The sequence below is a fragment of the Echeneis naucrates genome, chromosome 22, assembly GCF_900963305.1.
Source record: "Echeneis naucrates chromosome 22, fEcheNa1.1, whole genome shotgun sequence".
NCBI lineage: Eukaryota > Metazoa > Chordata > Actinopteri > Carangiformes > Echeneidae > Echeneis > Echeneis naucrates.
In genome coordinates this window covers 21,466,479-21,481,941 of record NC_042532.1, presented here as the reverse complement: position 1 = coordinate 21,481,941, position 15,463 = coordinate 21,466,479, and the positions used below count along the sequence as shown (strand labels likewise).

The window sequence follows — 15,463 nt, the reverse complement described above, 5'->3', positions numbered from 1 at the left end:
CTCTTCCTCCCTGATGAGTTTCTGGTCTCAGTCTGAAATACAACATGATGTTCATTTAGAGAGAAAGGGAGGGGTTAGGGGGCGGGGCTACTGTGTGACTGACAGACTGGACCACCCAATCAGGTCACATCACGATCAAACTAAGACTAAGTTAAATAGTGACAAAAGTTCAAACCACATTAAGTTTTTGACAAAAAACAAACAAAAAGAGACAAAAGGCAGCAATCAGCCTTTACATGTGTGAATATTCAGGTTTCTACTCTATGAGGACGTCATTGCAGACACAACTCACACAATGACACACACATACACACTTTTATAAATGGCATCATGCAGCATATCCTGTCGTCATGGTGACAGCCTTCTCTCATCCCCATTAGGACCAAAACATCACAGCTGACTTTGTGTGCGTGTGTGTAGGTGTGTGCGTGTGCGTCGCAGTCTGAACACAGCTGGATTGCAGTCAGCAAGACTTTGTCTCGGCTCATCTGGTGCTGAGAACATTAATAAGGTTCCATCATGGGTGTACCAGGACCAGGACCAGGACCAGGACCCTGAATCAGTTCACACTTTGACCATGAAGGCCGTGGTGTGGTCTTGTTTTGGCGATGTAACTCCAAAACCCATGATGCTTTGCAGGACAGTGCGCAGAGCTGTTGTTACACAGAAAGAAAAGTGAATTAAAGGAGAGAATAGACGGAGGAGAAGGAAGGACAGGAGTCAGCCTTGAGTTCTGTGCTGCCATGACAACGAGAGTGGCACCGTTGCTATGGTGACACACACACACACACATACACAAACAAATAAAGATGTACCTGTGAAGAGCCAGAGAGAGCTTATAGAGTGAGTGGAGATGAAGAGGGGTGAGAGACTATCAGTGACTGAGGCAGAGGTGAGAGAGAGAGAGGTGAAGGCCTAATGAGTGAGAACTTCTTCATCATCATGTCCCCCACTTCCCTCCTCTTCCTCTTCAGCTGGAGAAAGTGAAGCAGCAGATCGTCATGGTAACCTGGGAACAGGAAGTGTCAGGGTCAAATATGATTGTAATTAAAGAGTTGATCAGGGGGAGTTTTAGGATCAGATGGATTCTGTTTCCTGAAGTCAGAATCCCAACAGGGGAGGATAATTCACAGTAATGAGGCAGTTAGTTTGTCTGTGTGTGTGTGTTTTTATCATCACACTTCCTCAGTTGCTGTTTCTCTCCACCACAGAAGTGACTTCATCAGTCACATGTTTGTGAGTCGATAATTGTTTCTGACAAAATGTCTCAGATGTAACAAACTGTGATCCTAATTGATTATCAATCACATGACTGTCGGGCGGCTGTTTATTAGCTTGATTGGATGATCAGAGCCTGAAGTGGAACGTGAGCTCGGAGTTAGCTCCTCAGTTTCAGTTTCAGTCTGTCCAGCTCTCTGCACTGAAGGATGGACTGTTTACACTTTGGTCCTCTGTCTCCTAGTTACCGGAGTGTGGCTTCTATGGGATGTACGAGAAGATCCTGCTGTTTCGTCATGACCAGACGTCAGAGAATGTGCTGCAGCTGCTGCGGTCGGCCTCTCAGATCCAGGAGGGCGACCTGGTGGAGGCCGTGCTGTCAGGTGAGACGGGCCATTCCCTTCAGGCTGCACCAACAGCGCTCACTCTGCTGGTAGCTTTCATTCAAACTGTTCATGAATGTAACTTAAATAGTTTTGCATAAAAACCTGACTGACCCGGTCTGACCTGATCTCGCCAAGTCTGTCATGAATCTGGTGTGAATCTGGATTAAAAATCAATTGACAACAGTGTTTGATTAAAAGGTAAGTTGTGTGTTTGTGATTTTGTCTGAGTTGTGTATCTGATCCCGTGGAGGTGTCCAATGCTCAGCAGGTCATCGGAGGATGGATGGATGTGTGTGTGGTGTCACTGGTCTCTTCGTTCGCTCTGGTGTTTTTCTTAATGTCACAAAGACACAGGAGGATTGTGGGTAAGCCTTGTCCAGTCAGAAGCTCCACGGGGACAAACTGTTTTTGGGACATTTGTGGACAGCAGCTGTTTGTCTTGTCCAGCTCAGAGCTCAGGTGTTCACTCAGCTAAGAGTGTATGTGTTCATGTTTGCATTTTCACACTTTCACACGTGTGTAACATAAATTCATCGTTAGGACTCATTGGATTTAAATCTTATTAATAGTCATAAAAACAAGGTGGATCTGACCTTCTCTGTCCTTGGTCCTGATTGGGTGGTCTGGTCTGTCAGTCACCCAGTAGCTCCGCCCCCTAACTCCTCCCCTTTCCCTCTAAATGAACATCATGTCGTATTTCAGACTGAGACCAGAAACTCATCAGGCAGGAGGAGGGACATTTTCCCATAGACTTCAGTACAACCTGTCTCCTTTCAGACCTGAGTTTGTATTATCTGGGTCAGGTCTAATCAGCTTCGTCTTTGTGTTTCCTTCTCATCCCGTCCTCTTCTCGTTCTTTATCCTTCTTGTTATCTTCCAGATCACCCCCCTCCCCCGTCAGGATGCTGACACTCAGTTAAAAACACTTTTGTTGGCGGCTCTCTGCCAGTCTCAGTGACAGCTCGAAGTGTGGAGGAAACAAACAGGAAATTAACCTTGTATGGTGTAACAGGCAGCTCCAGCCAAGCGAGCTGATTGGTCACATTAGACCTGAAAAAAAAAAACATGCTGATGATTCCTGAAATACTGAACCCGACAGGTTTTATTGGCTGTGATTCGAAACAGGGAGCTAGTTAACAAACTGTTGTTGTTTTTATTTAAATCAGTGTGTGTGTTGATGAAAGTTGTTTACAATCTACAGTAAACCCAAAGGATGATGGGATTTCACAACTCAACTTTCCTTCTGACACCTCCAGCCCGCCAAAGTCCGGTAGTCAGGCTAATTAAAACCAGATTTAGTGGACAGTTTCTCTTTCGCCGCCTCCAGCCGCTCGATGATTTGGTAAGAAGGGAATTTTCTCCCACAATACAAAACTTGGTCGATGCTCACAAATTCATTTTGATATCAACATTTGGACATTCAATACAAAATATGGAGCTTTGGTGAGAACGATCGATCCTGGAATATGGACCTTTAATGAGAAATCACCAATGGAGTCGTTTACAGTATGAAAAGTTCAGTTTGACATATTTATGAGTTGTAAAGAGCTGAAACAGGAACGTGTTTATTATCACATCACACCCGGCTAGTTTACAGCTTCTCCACCCGCAGTGTTTGTTTTCTGGTTGTGGGTTAACAAGCGAGCAGCGAGTGCTTCTTAATGCTCCTAATTCATACACACAAACACAGACAGTTATATTCAGACAAGGACTACCTACACACACCACACACACACGCCACACAAGTCATTTTCTGAAGCATATAATAACAGTTTAGGAGCTTGTTCAGACTTCCAAATGTATGTTGGCCCTCCAAACAAAAGGCATAAACAATAATTTGAATAAATGGAGGTAATTTCCTGCAGCAGAATGTCTAATCAGAGCTGCATTCTGCTGGAGGACACGGGGCGAGAGAGGGAGAGAGAGAAAACCGGTGAGAGAGATTCACAAGTAACGTGCACGGAGAGAGAGAGAGGGAGGAATGAGGCGAGAACCCGTATCCCAAACTACCCATCATGCTTTGCCAAGCCTGCTGGCCCAACCAAACAAACACTCAGTCCATCTGCGTCGGCTAAGAGCCTCTCATACCTCCAAAACATTTACAAAATACCCCGAACAACCCGTTCATTACCCCCTCTCTCTGTTGGTGTGTTTACTTGTCTCTCTCTCTGGTGAGTTGAATCAAAATTCTGTACTTTTCCGAGCCGACCACGAACGTCTCACATGAACCGGTACTGTGTGAATCGGAGATTTTGGTGTCGTCAACCTCTGAGCTCCAAAACAATGGAAACACAACGCTGTGTGACCGAGCCACGTGTTCCTGCACAACCTGACACAAAAACACACACACACAGCATCATTGTCGTCGTCATTGGGCAGCCAGTGTGTCACCATGTTTGGTGAAAAATAAACCAAGCCAAAGACGAACTGGTTGAAGGGGAAAGAAACCAGATCACCTCCAGCTGCAGACACACAGTGGACCCACAACGTCCCGGCCAGGGTGTCCTGGGCCGCTCCATGTGGGATCCTGGACGCTGCCATGTGGACCCCACTGGGTTTTGTGGGAACAGCTGGAGGATGTTTGGGCTCAGATTAAAGTCATGGCCACAGGCCCGGTCTCCACAGATCAGCAGCTGCTCGTTTCCACTTTAACGCCATGGAACAGAAAAAGTGTCCAAGTGCCGACTCACCACGAGAGCTGCAGAGGAGGAGACACAGTAATCCCTCGACTAGGTGAAAATCCAGGAAGTAGAAACAGGATTGGCTAAAGTGAATCAGCAGGGTATTGCAACATACAGTATATATGTTTTTATATTAAGGCCTCCGCACACTCTTAGAAACCTTTTCTTCACTCTTAAACACAAATAAAGTTTGGATGTGGGGAACTGAGGCTGCGGTCACTAAGCCAATCAGCGCCCAGGATACTGAACAGCATGCTCTCATTGGTCGTGTCTCCTTTATCAGCCAATAGTGTGACATGTACGAAATCATCTGGGAAGACTAAATCAAATTTGTGTGATGTACAGAGGGAACCACAATATAACGAGGGATTACTGTAGATCTGACCAGCTCTGTATTCTGTCCTGATCGGGTGGATGGGTACCGCACAGCTATTCCCCTCCTTCCTGGTCTGGACCCGGTCTTTTGTTCGGGGCACCATAGAGAGGGAAGCTTTTCAGTGTCAGCTGTTTGGTGCACGGGGTGTCTCCAGACCTCGGCCCGTCCCTGATCTGGTCTCTGATCTGCAGCCTCAGCCACAGTGGAGGACTTCCAGATCCGTCCCCACTGTCTGTTCGTCCACTCGTACCGAGCTCCGGCCTTCTGCGACCACTGTGGAGAGATGCTCTGGGGACTTGTACGACAGGGACTCAAATGTGAAGGTAACCATGGCGACCAACCAACTGGCCATTGTGTGTTTCCACGTTGTCGTCATTTTGTGGATAAACTTTGTTGTTGTCTCTCTCTGTCCAGGCTGCGGTCTGAACTACCACAAGCGTTGTGCCTTTAAGATCCCAAATAACTGCAGTGGCGTGAGGAGGCGTCGCCCGTCCAATGTCTCCCTGACGGGGGGGCTGGCCAACATTGGCCGGCCCCTCTCCGCTGAGCCCTCGCCCCCCCACTACACAGACGATGCTTTGCTGGTCAGTAGGACGGGACTCCATCAGGTCTAAAACCTTAAAACCAGTCTGGAACTTTGTGATGTCACAATAAAGCATCCATTCAAACCCCGCCCACCTAGATCCCTCGATAGATCCAACTTTGCAGGATTTGGTTTGTTTACAAGACATTTTATCAACATTTCAGAAAAATCACCAGTGACATTAAATTATCGACTGTCAATATGAAGGAACATTTTATTTTAAAATCTGATTCTTTAACACAACATTCTGGACCTGTTGACCTTTGGCCTTAAGAGTCTCCCTGACACTAACATCTGAGATTTAAGCTTTAACTCTGCTGTCCTTTTGTCTCTTCCAGTCTCCAGTCAGTCCCAGTATGGAGGTGAGTTCATCACAACGCAGCAAACTCTAATCGACACCAAATCAAGAACACAACCGGATGTTTGCTATCTTTTATTGGGCATTTTGCAGCAGAAGACCCAGATGGACTCTGTCCATGGCCGAGAGCGCCGATCCAGCTCCCAGTCCTACGTGGGCCGTCCCATCGAGCTGGACAAGCTCCTGCTGTCCAAAGTCAAAGTTCCTCACAGCTTCCTGATCCACTCGTACACTCGACCCACCATCTGCCAGCACTGCAAGAAGCTGCTGAAGGGGCTCTTCAGGCAGGGACTGCAGTGTAAAGGTCAGCAGCACACACTGTTCTGTTCTCCCTCCACCTCTGATGTTTGACCTTTCACCCCTCTTCTTCTTCCTCTTATTCTGCACCCTTCAGACTGCAAATTCAACTGTCACAAACGATGTGCTCCCAAAGTGCCCAACAACTGTCTGGGAGAAGTTTCTAGAAACGGAGGCAAGTTTCAACTCACACTTACTCATACTAACACACACTAACACACACTAACACACACTAACACACATAAAGACACACCTGGACCTCATGCTTTCCTTCTCCGACTGATGCTGATCAGGAATGTCAGTCCTAAATCCAGGTCCTGGTCCAGGTCCTCATCTGTCTGGTCTAAAACCTTCACAGAGCTCCTGAGCCCGGGGGCGGAGTCAGACGCTGTCATGGTGGAGGGCTGCCTGGACGACCACGACATGGACAGAGGCAGCGGCCTCTTGGACGACATGGATGAAGCACTGACATCAGATGGTGGCCTGCTGCTGGAGGCGGGGCCAAGTGACCTCTGTGACCCCCACGACCCTGACCAGGACGAGTCCAACCGGGCCATCAGGTACTACACACACACACATACACATACATAAATGAACAAACACACACCTAATGTGTGGTCTGCTTGGCCCCGCCCCCTTCAGCCCGTCCACCAGTAACAACATCCCCCTGATGAGAGTCGTTCAGTCCGTCAAACACACAAAGAGGAAGAGCAGCAACGTGATGAAGGAGGGCTGGATGGTCCACTACACCAGCAAGGACACCCTGGTACCTGTTTACTGTTTACTGACTGTTTACTGTTTACTGACTGTTTACTGTTTACTGACTGTTGACTGACTGTTTACTGTTTACTGTTTACTGACTGTTTACTGTTTACTGACTGTTGACTGACTGTTTACTGTTTACTGTTTACTGACTGTTTACTGTTTACTGACTGTTTACTGTTTACTGACTGTTGACTGTTTACTGTTTACTGTTTACTGACTGTTTACTGTTTACTGACTGTTGACTGTTTACTGACTGTTTACTGTTTAGTGACTGTTTACTGACTGTTTACTGTTTACTGACTGTTTACTGTTTACTGACTGTTGACTGACTGTTGACTGTTTACTGTTTACTGACTGTTGACTGTTTACTGACTGTTTACTGTTTAGTGACTGTTTACTGTTTACTGACTGTTTACTGTTTAGTGACTGTTTACTGACTGTTTACTGTTTACTGACTGTTGACTGACTGTTTACTGTTTACTGACTGTTTACTGTTTACTGACTGTTGACTGACTGTTGACTGACTGTTGACTGACTGTTTACTGTTTACTGTTTACTGACTGTTGACTGTTTACTGTTTACTGTTTACTGACTGTTTACTGTTTACTGACTGTTTACTGTTTACTGTTTACTGACTGTTTACTGTTTACTGACTGTTTACTGTTTACTGACTGTTGACTGTTTACTGTTTACTGACTGTTGACTGTTTACTGACTGTTTACTGACTGTTGACTGACTGTTTACTGTTTACTGTTTACTGACTGTTTACTGTTTACTGTTTACTGACTGTTGACTGTTTACTGTTTACTGTTTACTGACGGTTTACTGACTGTTTACTGACTGTTTACTGTTTACTGACTGTTTACTGTTTACTGTTTACTGTTTACTGTTTACTGACGGTTTACTGTTTACTGACTGTTGACTGTTTACTGACTGTTTACTGACTGTTGACTGACTGTTTACTGTTTACTGTTTACTGACTGTTTACTGTTTACTGTTTACTGACTGTTTACTGTTTACTGTTTACTGACTGTTGACTGTTTACTGTTTACTGACTGTTTACTGTTGACTGACTGTTTACTGTTTACTGTTTACTGACTGTTTACTGACAGTTTACTGTTTAGTGTTTACTGTTTACTGTTTACTGACGGTTTACTGACTGTTTACTGACTGTTTACTGTTTACTGTTTACTGACTGTTTACTGTTTACTGTTTACTGTTTACTGACGGTTTACTGACTGTTTACTGACTGTTTACTGTTTACTGTTTACTGACTGTTTACTGTTTACTGTTTACTGACTGTTTACTGTTTACTGTTTACTGTTTACTGACGGTTTACTGACTGTTTACTGACTGTTTACTGTTTACTGTTTACTGACTGTTTACTGTTTACTGTTTACTGACTGTTTACTGTTTACTGTTTACTGTTTACTGACTGTTTACTGTTTACTGTTTACTGACGGTTTACTGTTTACTGACTGTTTACTGCCTTTTTATATCTGTTTACTTTGTGTTTGCTGGATATTTCAGGTCCGTGTCAACATTTCTCTGCTTCATGTCCTCTCCTTCCTTCTGTCCTTGTTCCCTCTGCCCTTGCTCCCTCTGTCCTCTGCCTTTCTCCTTTTCAGAGGAAAAGACATTACTGGCGGTTGGACAGTAAATGCATCACGCTGTTTCAGAATGAAACTGGAGGAAAATACTACAAGGTACAAGGACGTTCACTGAATCTCTGTATTTTCTGAGACCTTTATTTGGTCAGTGGCACACTGCTGCCTCACAGCAAGCAGGTTCTGGGTTTGAACCGCGGCCTGTTGCCCCTGTGAGGTTAATGTGTGCGTTGGAGTTCAGGTCTCAGGTCAGATACAGAAAGGTTCGATTCCTCTGGATTGTCTGCAGGAGATCCCGCTGTCGGAGATCTTGTCCCTGGAACCGGCCCAGACCTTCTCTCTGCTACCAGACGGAGCGAACCCTCACTGCTTCGAGATCGCCACAGCGTCATTAGTCTACTACGTGGGGGAGAACCTGCAGCGGGCCGAGTCGTCAGTGACCAGCAGCAGCATTCTGGTGAGACGCTGATCCATCTCCATGACGACCGGGGACACGTCCTCACCTCCGTGAACTCTGTGATGACTCAAAGGTCAAACCCTCAAAAGTTTAGTCCAGGACACAGAAACACAAACGAGTCCTCCAACCTGAATCAGAGTCTGTAGTGTCTCAAACAAACAACAATCTGGTAAGGTCAGCTGTTCTCCCGGCTGGTTCCAGGTCAGCGGCGCCGGGCCGGATGTGGCTCGGATGTGGGAGATGGCCATCCAACACGCTTTGATGCCGGCTGTCTCTACCGGAGTTTCCCACAATTCTCATCGCAGCGGACACAGTAAGGAACAACAGTTTAAAGCTCTGATTTCATTAGCCTGAAATCCTGTTGGTAAACCTCCACAGTCACAGTGTGTGTGTGTGTGTGTGTAACGCTGCACCTTTGTGTTCATACAAACACATTTTGTGTATCCAGATTTACTTCCAACCAACAGACTCGAGGTTTTAAAGGGCAGGATTCAATTCCAACATCCTGTCCCAGCCTTTGGGGGCCACAGGGCCCCCAACAAGGCACCTTCAGTGATATCCCAGACAGTCCACCTGAAGCACAAGAAGGCTTCTTTAAAGAAAAAGAGAAATAATAAATTCTGAAACGAGCTGAAGACCAAAAATCTGTTTGGAAGGAAGATGAAAAAATATAAAAGTGATTCCAGCCATGAAAGGCTTTCTCTCACAAATCCAGCTCAGGTATTAATGTTCCTGTAGCTGCAGACTCTCAGATCCCCCCGAGGCCTCTGACGCCCCCACACACAGAACCCATCAGAGATATTTCAGCCCTCCACTGACGTCAGACCGATCATGACTAACAGTCGACTGAGGCCACAGAACCTTCTGTGAAGATCAGCAGCTGACCTCTGACCGTTTATTTGTGTTTGTGTTTCGTCCACAGAGGAAGTTTCCATCAGTATCTCTGTCTCCAACTGTCGGATCCAGGAGAACGTGGTGAGAACACACACACAGACAGTCGCGGTGTATTCACAGGTGAAGGACTTCAGTCAGTCCAGGTTTTTGTCGTGAAGGCACAGCAGCACAAACGTGTAGGTGTGAGTTTTTTTGGGTCAACACATCCTGGAAACACCGTCGAACCGAGGAAGGTGACCTGAGGGGAAGGAGGGTCGACGTTTTCAAAATAAAACACACTGCGGTGTTTCTGAAAGTCTGAGCTCGGCGGTCAGTCAGTCAATGTCTGTGAGGTTTTGGTGCGCTCGCTCACCGTTCTCTTCCCGACCTGGACGACGCGTCGGCGCTCCAAATGTCTCAAACAGGTTTACATCAGCTCAAGTGTCTGCAAACTCCCTTCATGCAAATGGAAGTGCAGAGAACATCGAGTCCCATTTCATGCAGACGTGTACCTCACCATCTCCAAGGTGAGCACGTCTTCGAGCACCTCAAATGGAGATTACTGTGATTACTCACTCAGCCAAACAGTCTCCATAGCGACAGATGGTAATTAGGCAGCGAGCTCTGGGAAGGGGGAGGAGGTTTATAATATTGTATTTCTGTCCTCTTTGCTTGAGGTGTGATATTAGGCTGTCAGCTAACGGGGGGAGAAGGGAGACGTGACTGCAGACAAATGAAGGAGAAAATATTTTGCAGTTTTGGTGTCAAAGCTGTGGCAGAACACTGACGCTGTGTAGCTACACTCAGGGAGGTGCACAGTAGGCTCTCTGAAAGCTCATAAATTGATGCAATTTGCTTTTTTTCTGACCTTGTTCTGCCTCACCCTCCTCTGCTGCGGTTCTGGACCGCCTCAGCTCCTCTCTGTAAACCTGAGGCCGTCTGTATTATGAGAATATCATCAAACGTTCGAAGAATGAGCCCCTCAGTCCAGAATCGGAGCCTGATCCGGGACTGGAGTCCTGACTTTAAAAGACTTTGGTCCGGTCCTCTGGCAGACACTTGGCCTGTCTTTGTGTCTTTCAGGACATCAACTCTGTGTACCAGATCTTCCCAGACGAGGTTCTTGGATCAGGACAGTTTGGCATCGTCTACGGAGGTGAGAACACAAAGATCACGTCAGGCAGCACGAGACCAGTCGTTTCTGCAGAAAACAGAACGAAATGAAATAACAAAATTCTTTATAAAGAAAAGAATCAAACAACGTAGAAAAGACCAAAATACATAAAGAAGATCCGGCTTCTTTTGTGTGTGTGTTTGTGTTCATATTGCTGGTTGTTTCTTCATGCAGGTAAACACAGGAAGTCCGGCAGAGACGTCGCCATCAAGATTATCGACAAACTTCGATTCCCAACCAAACAGGAGAGTCAGCTGCGCAACGAGGTGGCCATACTGCAGGTACACACACAGACACACACACACACACAGCGGTGCTGCTCAGGAGCCTGTTGGCAGTGAGTGAGACTTCCTGTCGTGAACGATTTCATTACCGTGGCAACACTGTGGGGGTGTGACATCCTGTAAGATTTCAGCGCTGCTCAACCTGCAGCCTCCGCACACACACACCTGAGCAGGAAGCATACAACAAAAGGACTCACTTCAGATCCTTTCAACACTCAATGCGGATTCATCACAACGTCAGAACCCTTCAGCTGCTGGTCGTTTCTGCCCCCCCCTCACAGAGCCTGCACCACCCGGGCGTGGTCAACCTGGACTGCATGTTCGAGACGCCGGAGCGAGTGTTCGTGGTGATGGAGAAGCTCCACGGAGACATGCTGGAGATGATCCTGTCCAGTGAGAAGGGCCGGCTGCCGGAGAGGATCACCAAGTTCCTGGTCACGCAGGTGAACCGACACCCCAAACCTAACCCGCCCCTGATTGGCCCGTTTGGCACAGAGACGAGAGGTCGAGGTCAACTCGACCTTTTCTGTTCATCAGGAGGAGTCATGTTGGTCCTCAGACACAAAAATGTTAAATATGAGCACGTGTGAACCAGCTCAAAGATTATTCAGTGATTTATTCACATGATAAATCTGAAATATGTCTTCTAATATGGCTTCACCTGACTGTTGCTAACAAAAGTAACAACGACAGAGAACACAAATAAATAGAAGAACAACAGTTCTGTAGATAAAGAAATAAAGGTCCTGAGGTGAAGTGGAGTGTTTCACCAAAATGTCCCAATCTGATGCCAAAGTTTAGAAATAACTTCATTCTCCCTCTGTGTGTGTCTGTTTGTGTATTTCTGTGCATTGTCGTGGTCAGATTCTTGTGGCGTTGCGTCACCTCCACTTCAAGAACATTGTGCACTGTGACCTGAAGCCCGAGAACGTGCTGCTGGCGTCCGCAGACTCTTTTCCTCAGGTAACGCTGCCATATATCCACGTTATCCACCGATCGGTCGTCACACCTCAGCAGTAACACAAACCTTCATGAATGCGGTGCAACATTGTGACACATTAATCCAACAATATCGATAAACTTCCTGCTGTGTGTGAATGATTATTTTACCTGGTTGTTCTCGTCAGCGTTTAGTTTGTTTCCTTGTCTTCGTAAATCCAGTTGAGGTATGATGTTATTGGTGCTCACCTCTGATTGGCCCGGACTCAGACCCATCTTTTAGTCCAGAACGTACCAATCACATGTCAGGCAGTGGTGCATTATGGGTCGTTTATACGACTGAAATCCTGAGCTGGTTTTGTTTCTCCTCCTTCTTCTGCAGGTGAAACTCTGCGACTTCGGATTTGCTCGGATCATCGGCGAGAAGTCGTTCAGGCGTTCGGTGGTCGGCACGCCGGCGTATCTCGCCCCAGAGGTGCTCAGGAACAAAGGCTACAACCGCTCGCTGGACATGTGGTCGGTCGGAGTCATCATCTACGTCAGGTGGGAGGAGACACTGATCCACCAGCCAAATTCAGATCATTTCCACCAGACTGACGGTTTCCACCTGTGCTGCAGCCTCAGCGGGACCTTCCCCTTCAACGAAGACGAAGACATCAACGATCAGATCCAGAACGCTGCCTTCATGTACCCTCCTCACCCCTGGAAGAAAATCTCCCAGGAAGGTAGGTGGCAGCTCCACGCCACAGCTCCAGCATCACGTTCAGATCGTACCAAAGAGTTCCTGCCGAGTTTGACTGAAACCTTTTCAGTTTACTAACAGAATATTAGAGAATATAACAAATTTCCAGCCTCAACAACTGAAAACCTGAAGCTCCGCCCTCCGTGATGTCACCCGCCAGTCTGACCCATCAATCTTGATTTTTTTTTAACCGGTAGAAAGCGTGTTTGGAGGTGAAGGTGGTTCTGACAGTTTGAGCTGCTCTTTGCTGTGACTCATGCTGTTGTCATCATTGTCTCTAAATACATCGCACGTGTGCGTTGACCATAAGGCCAATTTAAAACCAGCCTGACTCACCCGCTCGTTCGCTCACTTGCCGGATCCCTGAAGAGCTGTGAACTTTCCCTCCTCCGCCTCCTCGTCCTGCCTGAGTGGCCTGAGATGTGAGTCGTTGCTGTCGGCCGCAGGAGGATCAACACTCTGACTCTTTAAATAATTTTAGATTGAAGCTGAATTCATCTGCTGCCCACAACAAAACAGATCAAGCTGTGATGGCAAACATCGCATTTTGTTTCCTGAGTTGTCGAAGGCCCTTTTTAGCCCTGCCCTGCGAGGGTAGTGGTGTCTCAATTCCTTTTTTCATGTAGAGGAAGGGGCTATGAATCAGAGCGAGGGTTTTCAGATGCTGACTTCCCGAGGAAGGGCCAGTGAAGGTTTCCCAGAATGCTTCACGTCATCATTTACATACTGAAACAAACAACAATGGCGACCCCCAGAGAGTGAGAGGATGTGGGTTAGGGTTAGGGTTAGGGTTAGTCAGAGTCAGAGAAGATCCTTGGTTTATTTATCAACCCAAGCATGATGAATGCTAAAAAACAATCAAAACCGTAGACTCCATGTTGCTGCTGGGACGACGAAACTACGCAGTGACGTCCCCATTCCTAGAGAAGATTACAAAGCCCCACCCCTTGTGGCTTCCTTTCGAGGGTGAAGGGGTAGTGGGCAGGGTGAACGTTGGGATTGGACCAGAGTCTAGTCTAGCTTACAGTTCAACAGTTTTCCATCAAATTCAGAGTCACTGAAAGAAAAATTGAAAAAGTTTGATTCATTTAGCTGTTTTAAGTCGTTCTGGCGAAGTTTCGTAGATCAGGTTGAGCTGGACCCTTTTCAATTGGCCGACAGGCATGAAGGGTGTGGTTATTTCAGCAGCTGATTTAGACTGTTGAACACATTTAAAGGTTTTTTGGTGGAAGCAGAAGCTGCAGATGGACTGACGGACATCAGCGTCCTGAATAAAAGGACACGGCAGATTAAAGGTGGATCATGTGACTGCCCCGACAATCAGAGAGGAATGAGAACTGTGTGTGGGGGGGGGTCTCTGAGAGTCCGGGCAGTGCATGGAAAGAGTTGAATAAGGAGGGGGGGCATCTATTCATGTGGCGGTCCATTCATGTGCATAATGCTGAGCGATGGAGGCCCCTGTAGACCTGAGGGGCCGAGCTCTTCAAACCGCTGACCCCTGAAGAAATGTTAACATCATGTTAGCTTTGCTCATTAGCCCCGACTGGCCCCTCACTGCGGGGGGGGCCTCCACCCCCACATCCACCCCCTCCTCGTCTTAACCCTGTAACGTTCCTCCTCATCACTTCTCCTTTTCCCTGATTCCTTCTCTCCTTCTGTTTTCGTCCTCAGCGATCGACCTGATTAACAACCTGCTGCAGGTGAAGATGAGGAAGAGATACAGCGTGGACAAGACGTTGAGCCACCCCTGGTTACAGGTGAGACACCGTGTTAGGGTTATTCATGAGCTAAGCTTCCAAGTGAAATGAACCCAGTTCTCTGGAATCTGAAAACCAGAACTAACTAAAAACTCTCTCTGAATGTTTCCTCTCATGTGTTTGAGTCGTTCTAGAGCTGATCTAGAGTTCTGCTCATTCTTGGGGCCCTCAGGGTCGGAGGCCCCAGTCAGTGGCGTTTTAGCATGCTAACGGCCGTTTTAATGAATAAACTGACCTGTTTAAATCTTCTTTATCAAAGTTTTTGATGATTAAACATTAAAAGTCAAACAGAAAGACACATTCAGGTCTTTAATCGCAGTTTGATCTACGAGCTGATGAAGAAAAGTTCATTGGACGTGGACGTGTGACTCTCAACATCACTATCAAAGATGGAGGATGAGAAATGTTCTGATGGACTATATCTGAGGATACGTTTGTTTTCCTCACCAGGACTACCAGATGTGGCTGGACCTGAGGAACCTGGAGTCCCGCATGAACGAGCGCTACATCACCCACGAGAGCGACGACCTGCGCTGGCACCACCACGCCCAGCTCAGCAGCCTCGACTACCCGCTGCACCCTGGCAACGGTCCTCGCTGCGACGGCAGACAGGCGGCGGACCGTTACCCAGAGAGGGAGGAGGAGCTGGAGACCCTCAGTGAGAGGGTCAGTGAACTCTGAGGACGGTTCGGTCAGTAACACAACGAACAAAAGCACAAAACCAGGATAACGTTTAACGACAAAAAAATAATAAAAGGAAAACAGAGAAGCCGTCAGCGAAACAGCCAAAAAACTAATGTTTTGGGAGCCGTTAAAGGGTCAAAGGAAACAGACAGACATTTGGTGCCAGCGTAACATTCACTCACAAAAATGGCGGCAACGAGTCGAGCAAACCGACTCCACTTGGCAGAGAAATGCAGAATCTGATTGGCAGATTGCCTGCCTGTTTCCGATGAACCCGCCCAG

The 15,463-nt window shown here is 47.0% G+C and overlaps 1 protein-coding gene across 2 annotated transcripts in view; it reads left to right on the top strand.

Moving 5' to 3' along the window:
• prkd1 (protein kinase D1) overlaps nt 1-15,463 on the top strand; it is an 18,691-nt gene extending 3,228 nt beyond the window's left edge. The window contains exons 2-21 of one of the 2 annotated variants that reach the window (XM_029493682.1): nt 1,463-1,601; nt 4,853-4,984; nt 5,076-5,245; nt 5,583-5,606; nt 5,696-5,906; nt 5,997-6,074; nt 6,258-6,459; nt 6,542-6,665; nt 8,293-8,370; nt 8,561-8,728; nt 8,930-9,041; nt 9,651-9,703; nt 10,685-10,757; nt 10,950-11,056; nt 11,341-11,502; nt 11,924-12,022; nt 12,381-12,541; nt 12,617-12,723; nt 14,412-14,497; nt 14,948-15,463. In XM_029493682.1, coding sequence (XP_029349542.1) covers nt 1,487-1,601; nt 4,853-4,984; nt 5,076-5,245; nt 5,583-5,606; nt 5,696-5,906; nt 5,997-6,074; nt 6,258-6,459; nt 6,542-6,665; nt 8,293-8,370; nt 8,561-8,728; nt 8,930-9,041; nt 9,651-9,703; nt 10,685-10,757; nt 10,950-11,056; nt 11,341-11,502; nt 11,924-12,022; nt 12,381-12,541; nt 12,617-12,723; nt 14,412-14,497; nt 14,948-15,178 — 2,493 coding nt within the window. In that variant the 5' untranslated portion in view covers nt 1,463-1,486 and the 3' untranslated portion in view covers nt 15,179-15,463. The remainder of the gene's footprint in view (nt 1-1,462; nt 1,602-4,852; nt 4,985-5,075; nt 5,246-5,582; nt 5,607-5,695; nt 5,907-5,996; nt 6,075-6,257; nt 6,460-6,541; nt 6,666-8,292; nt 8,371-8,560; nt 8,729-8,929; nt 9,042-9,650; nt 9,704-10,684; nt 10,758-10,949; nt 11,057-11,340; nt 11,503-11,923; nt 12,023-12,380; nt 12,542-12,616; nt 12,724-14,411; nt 14,498-14,947) is intronic. The other variant, XM_029493681.1, reaches the window with a different exon arrangement.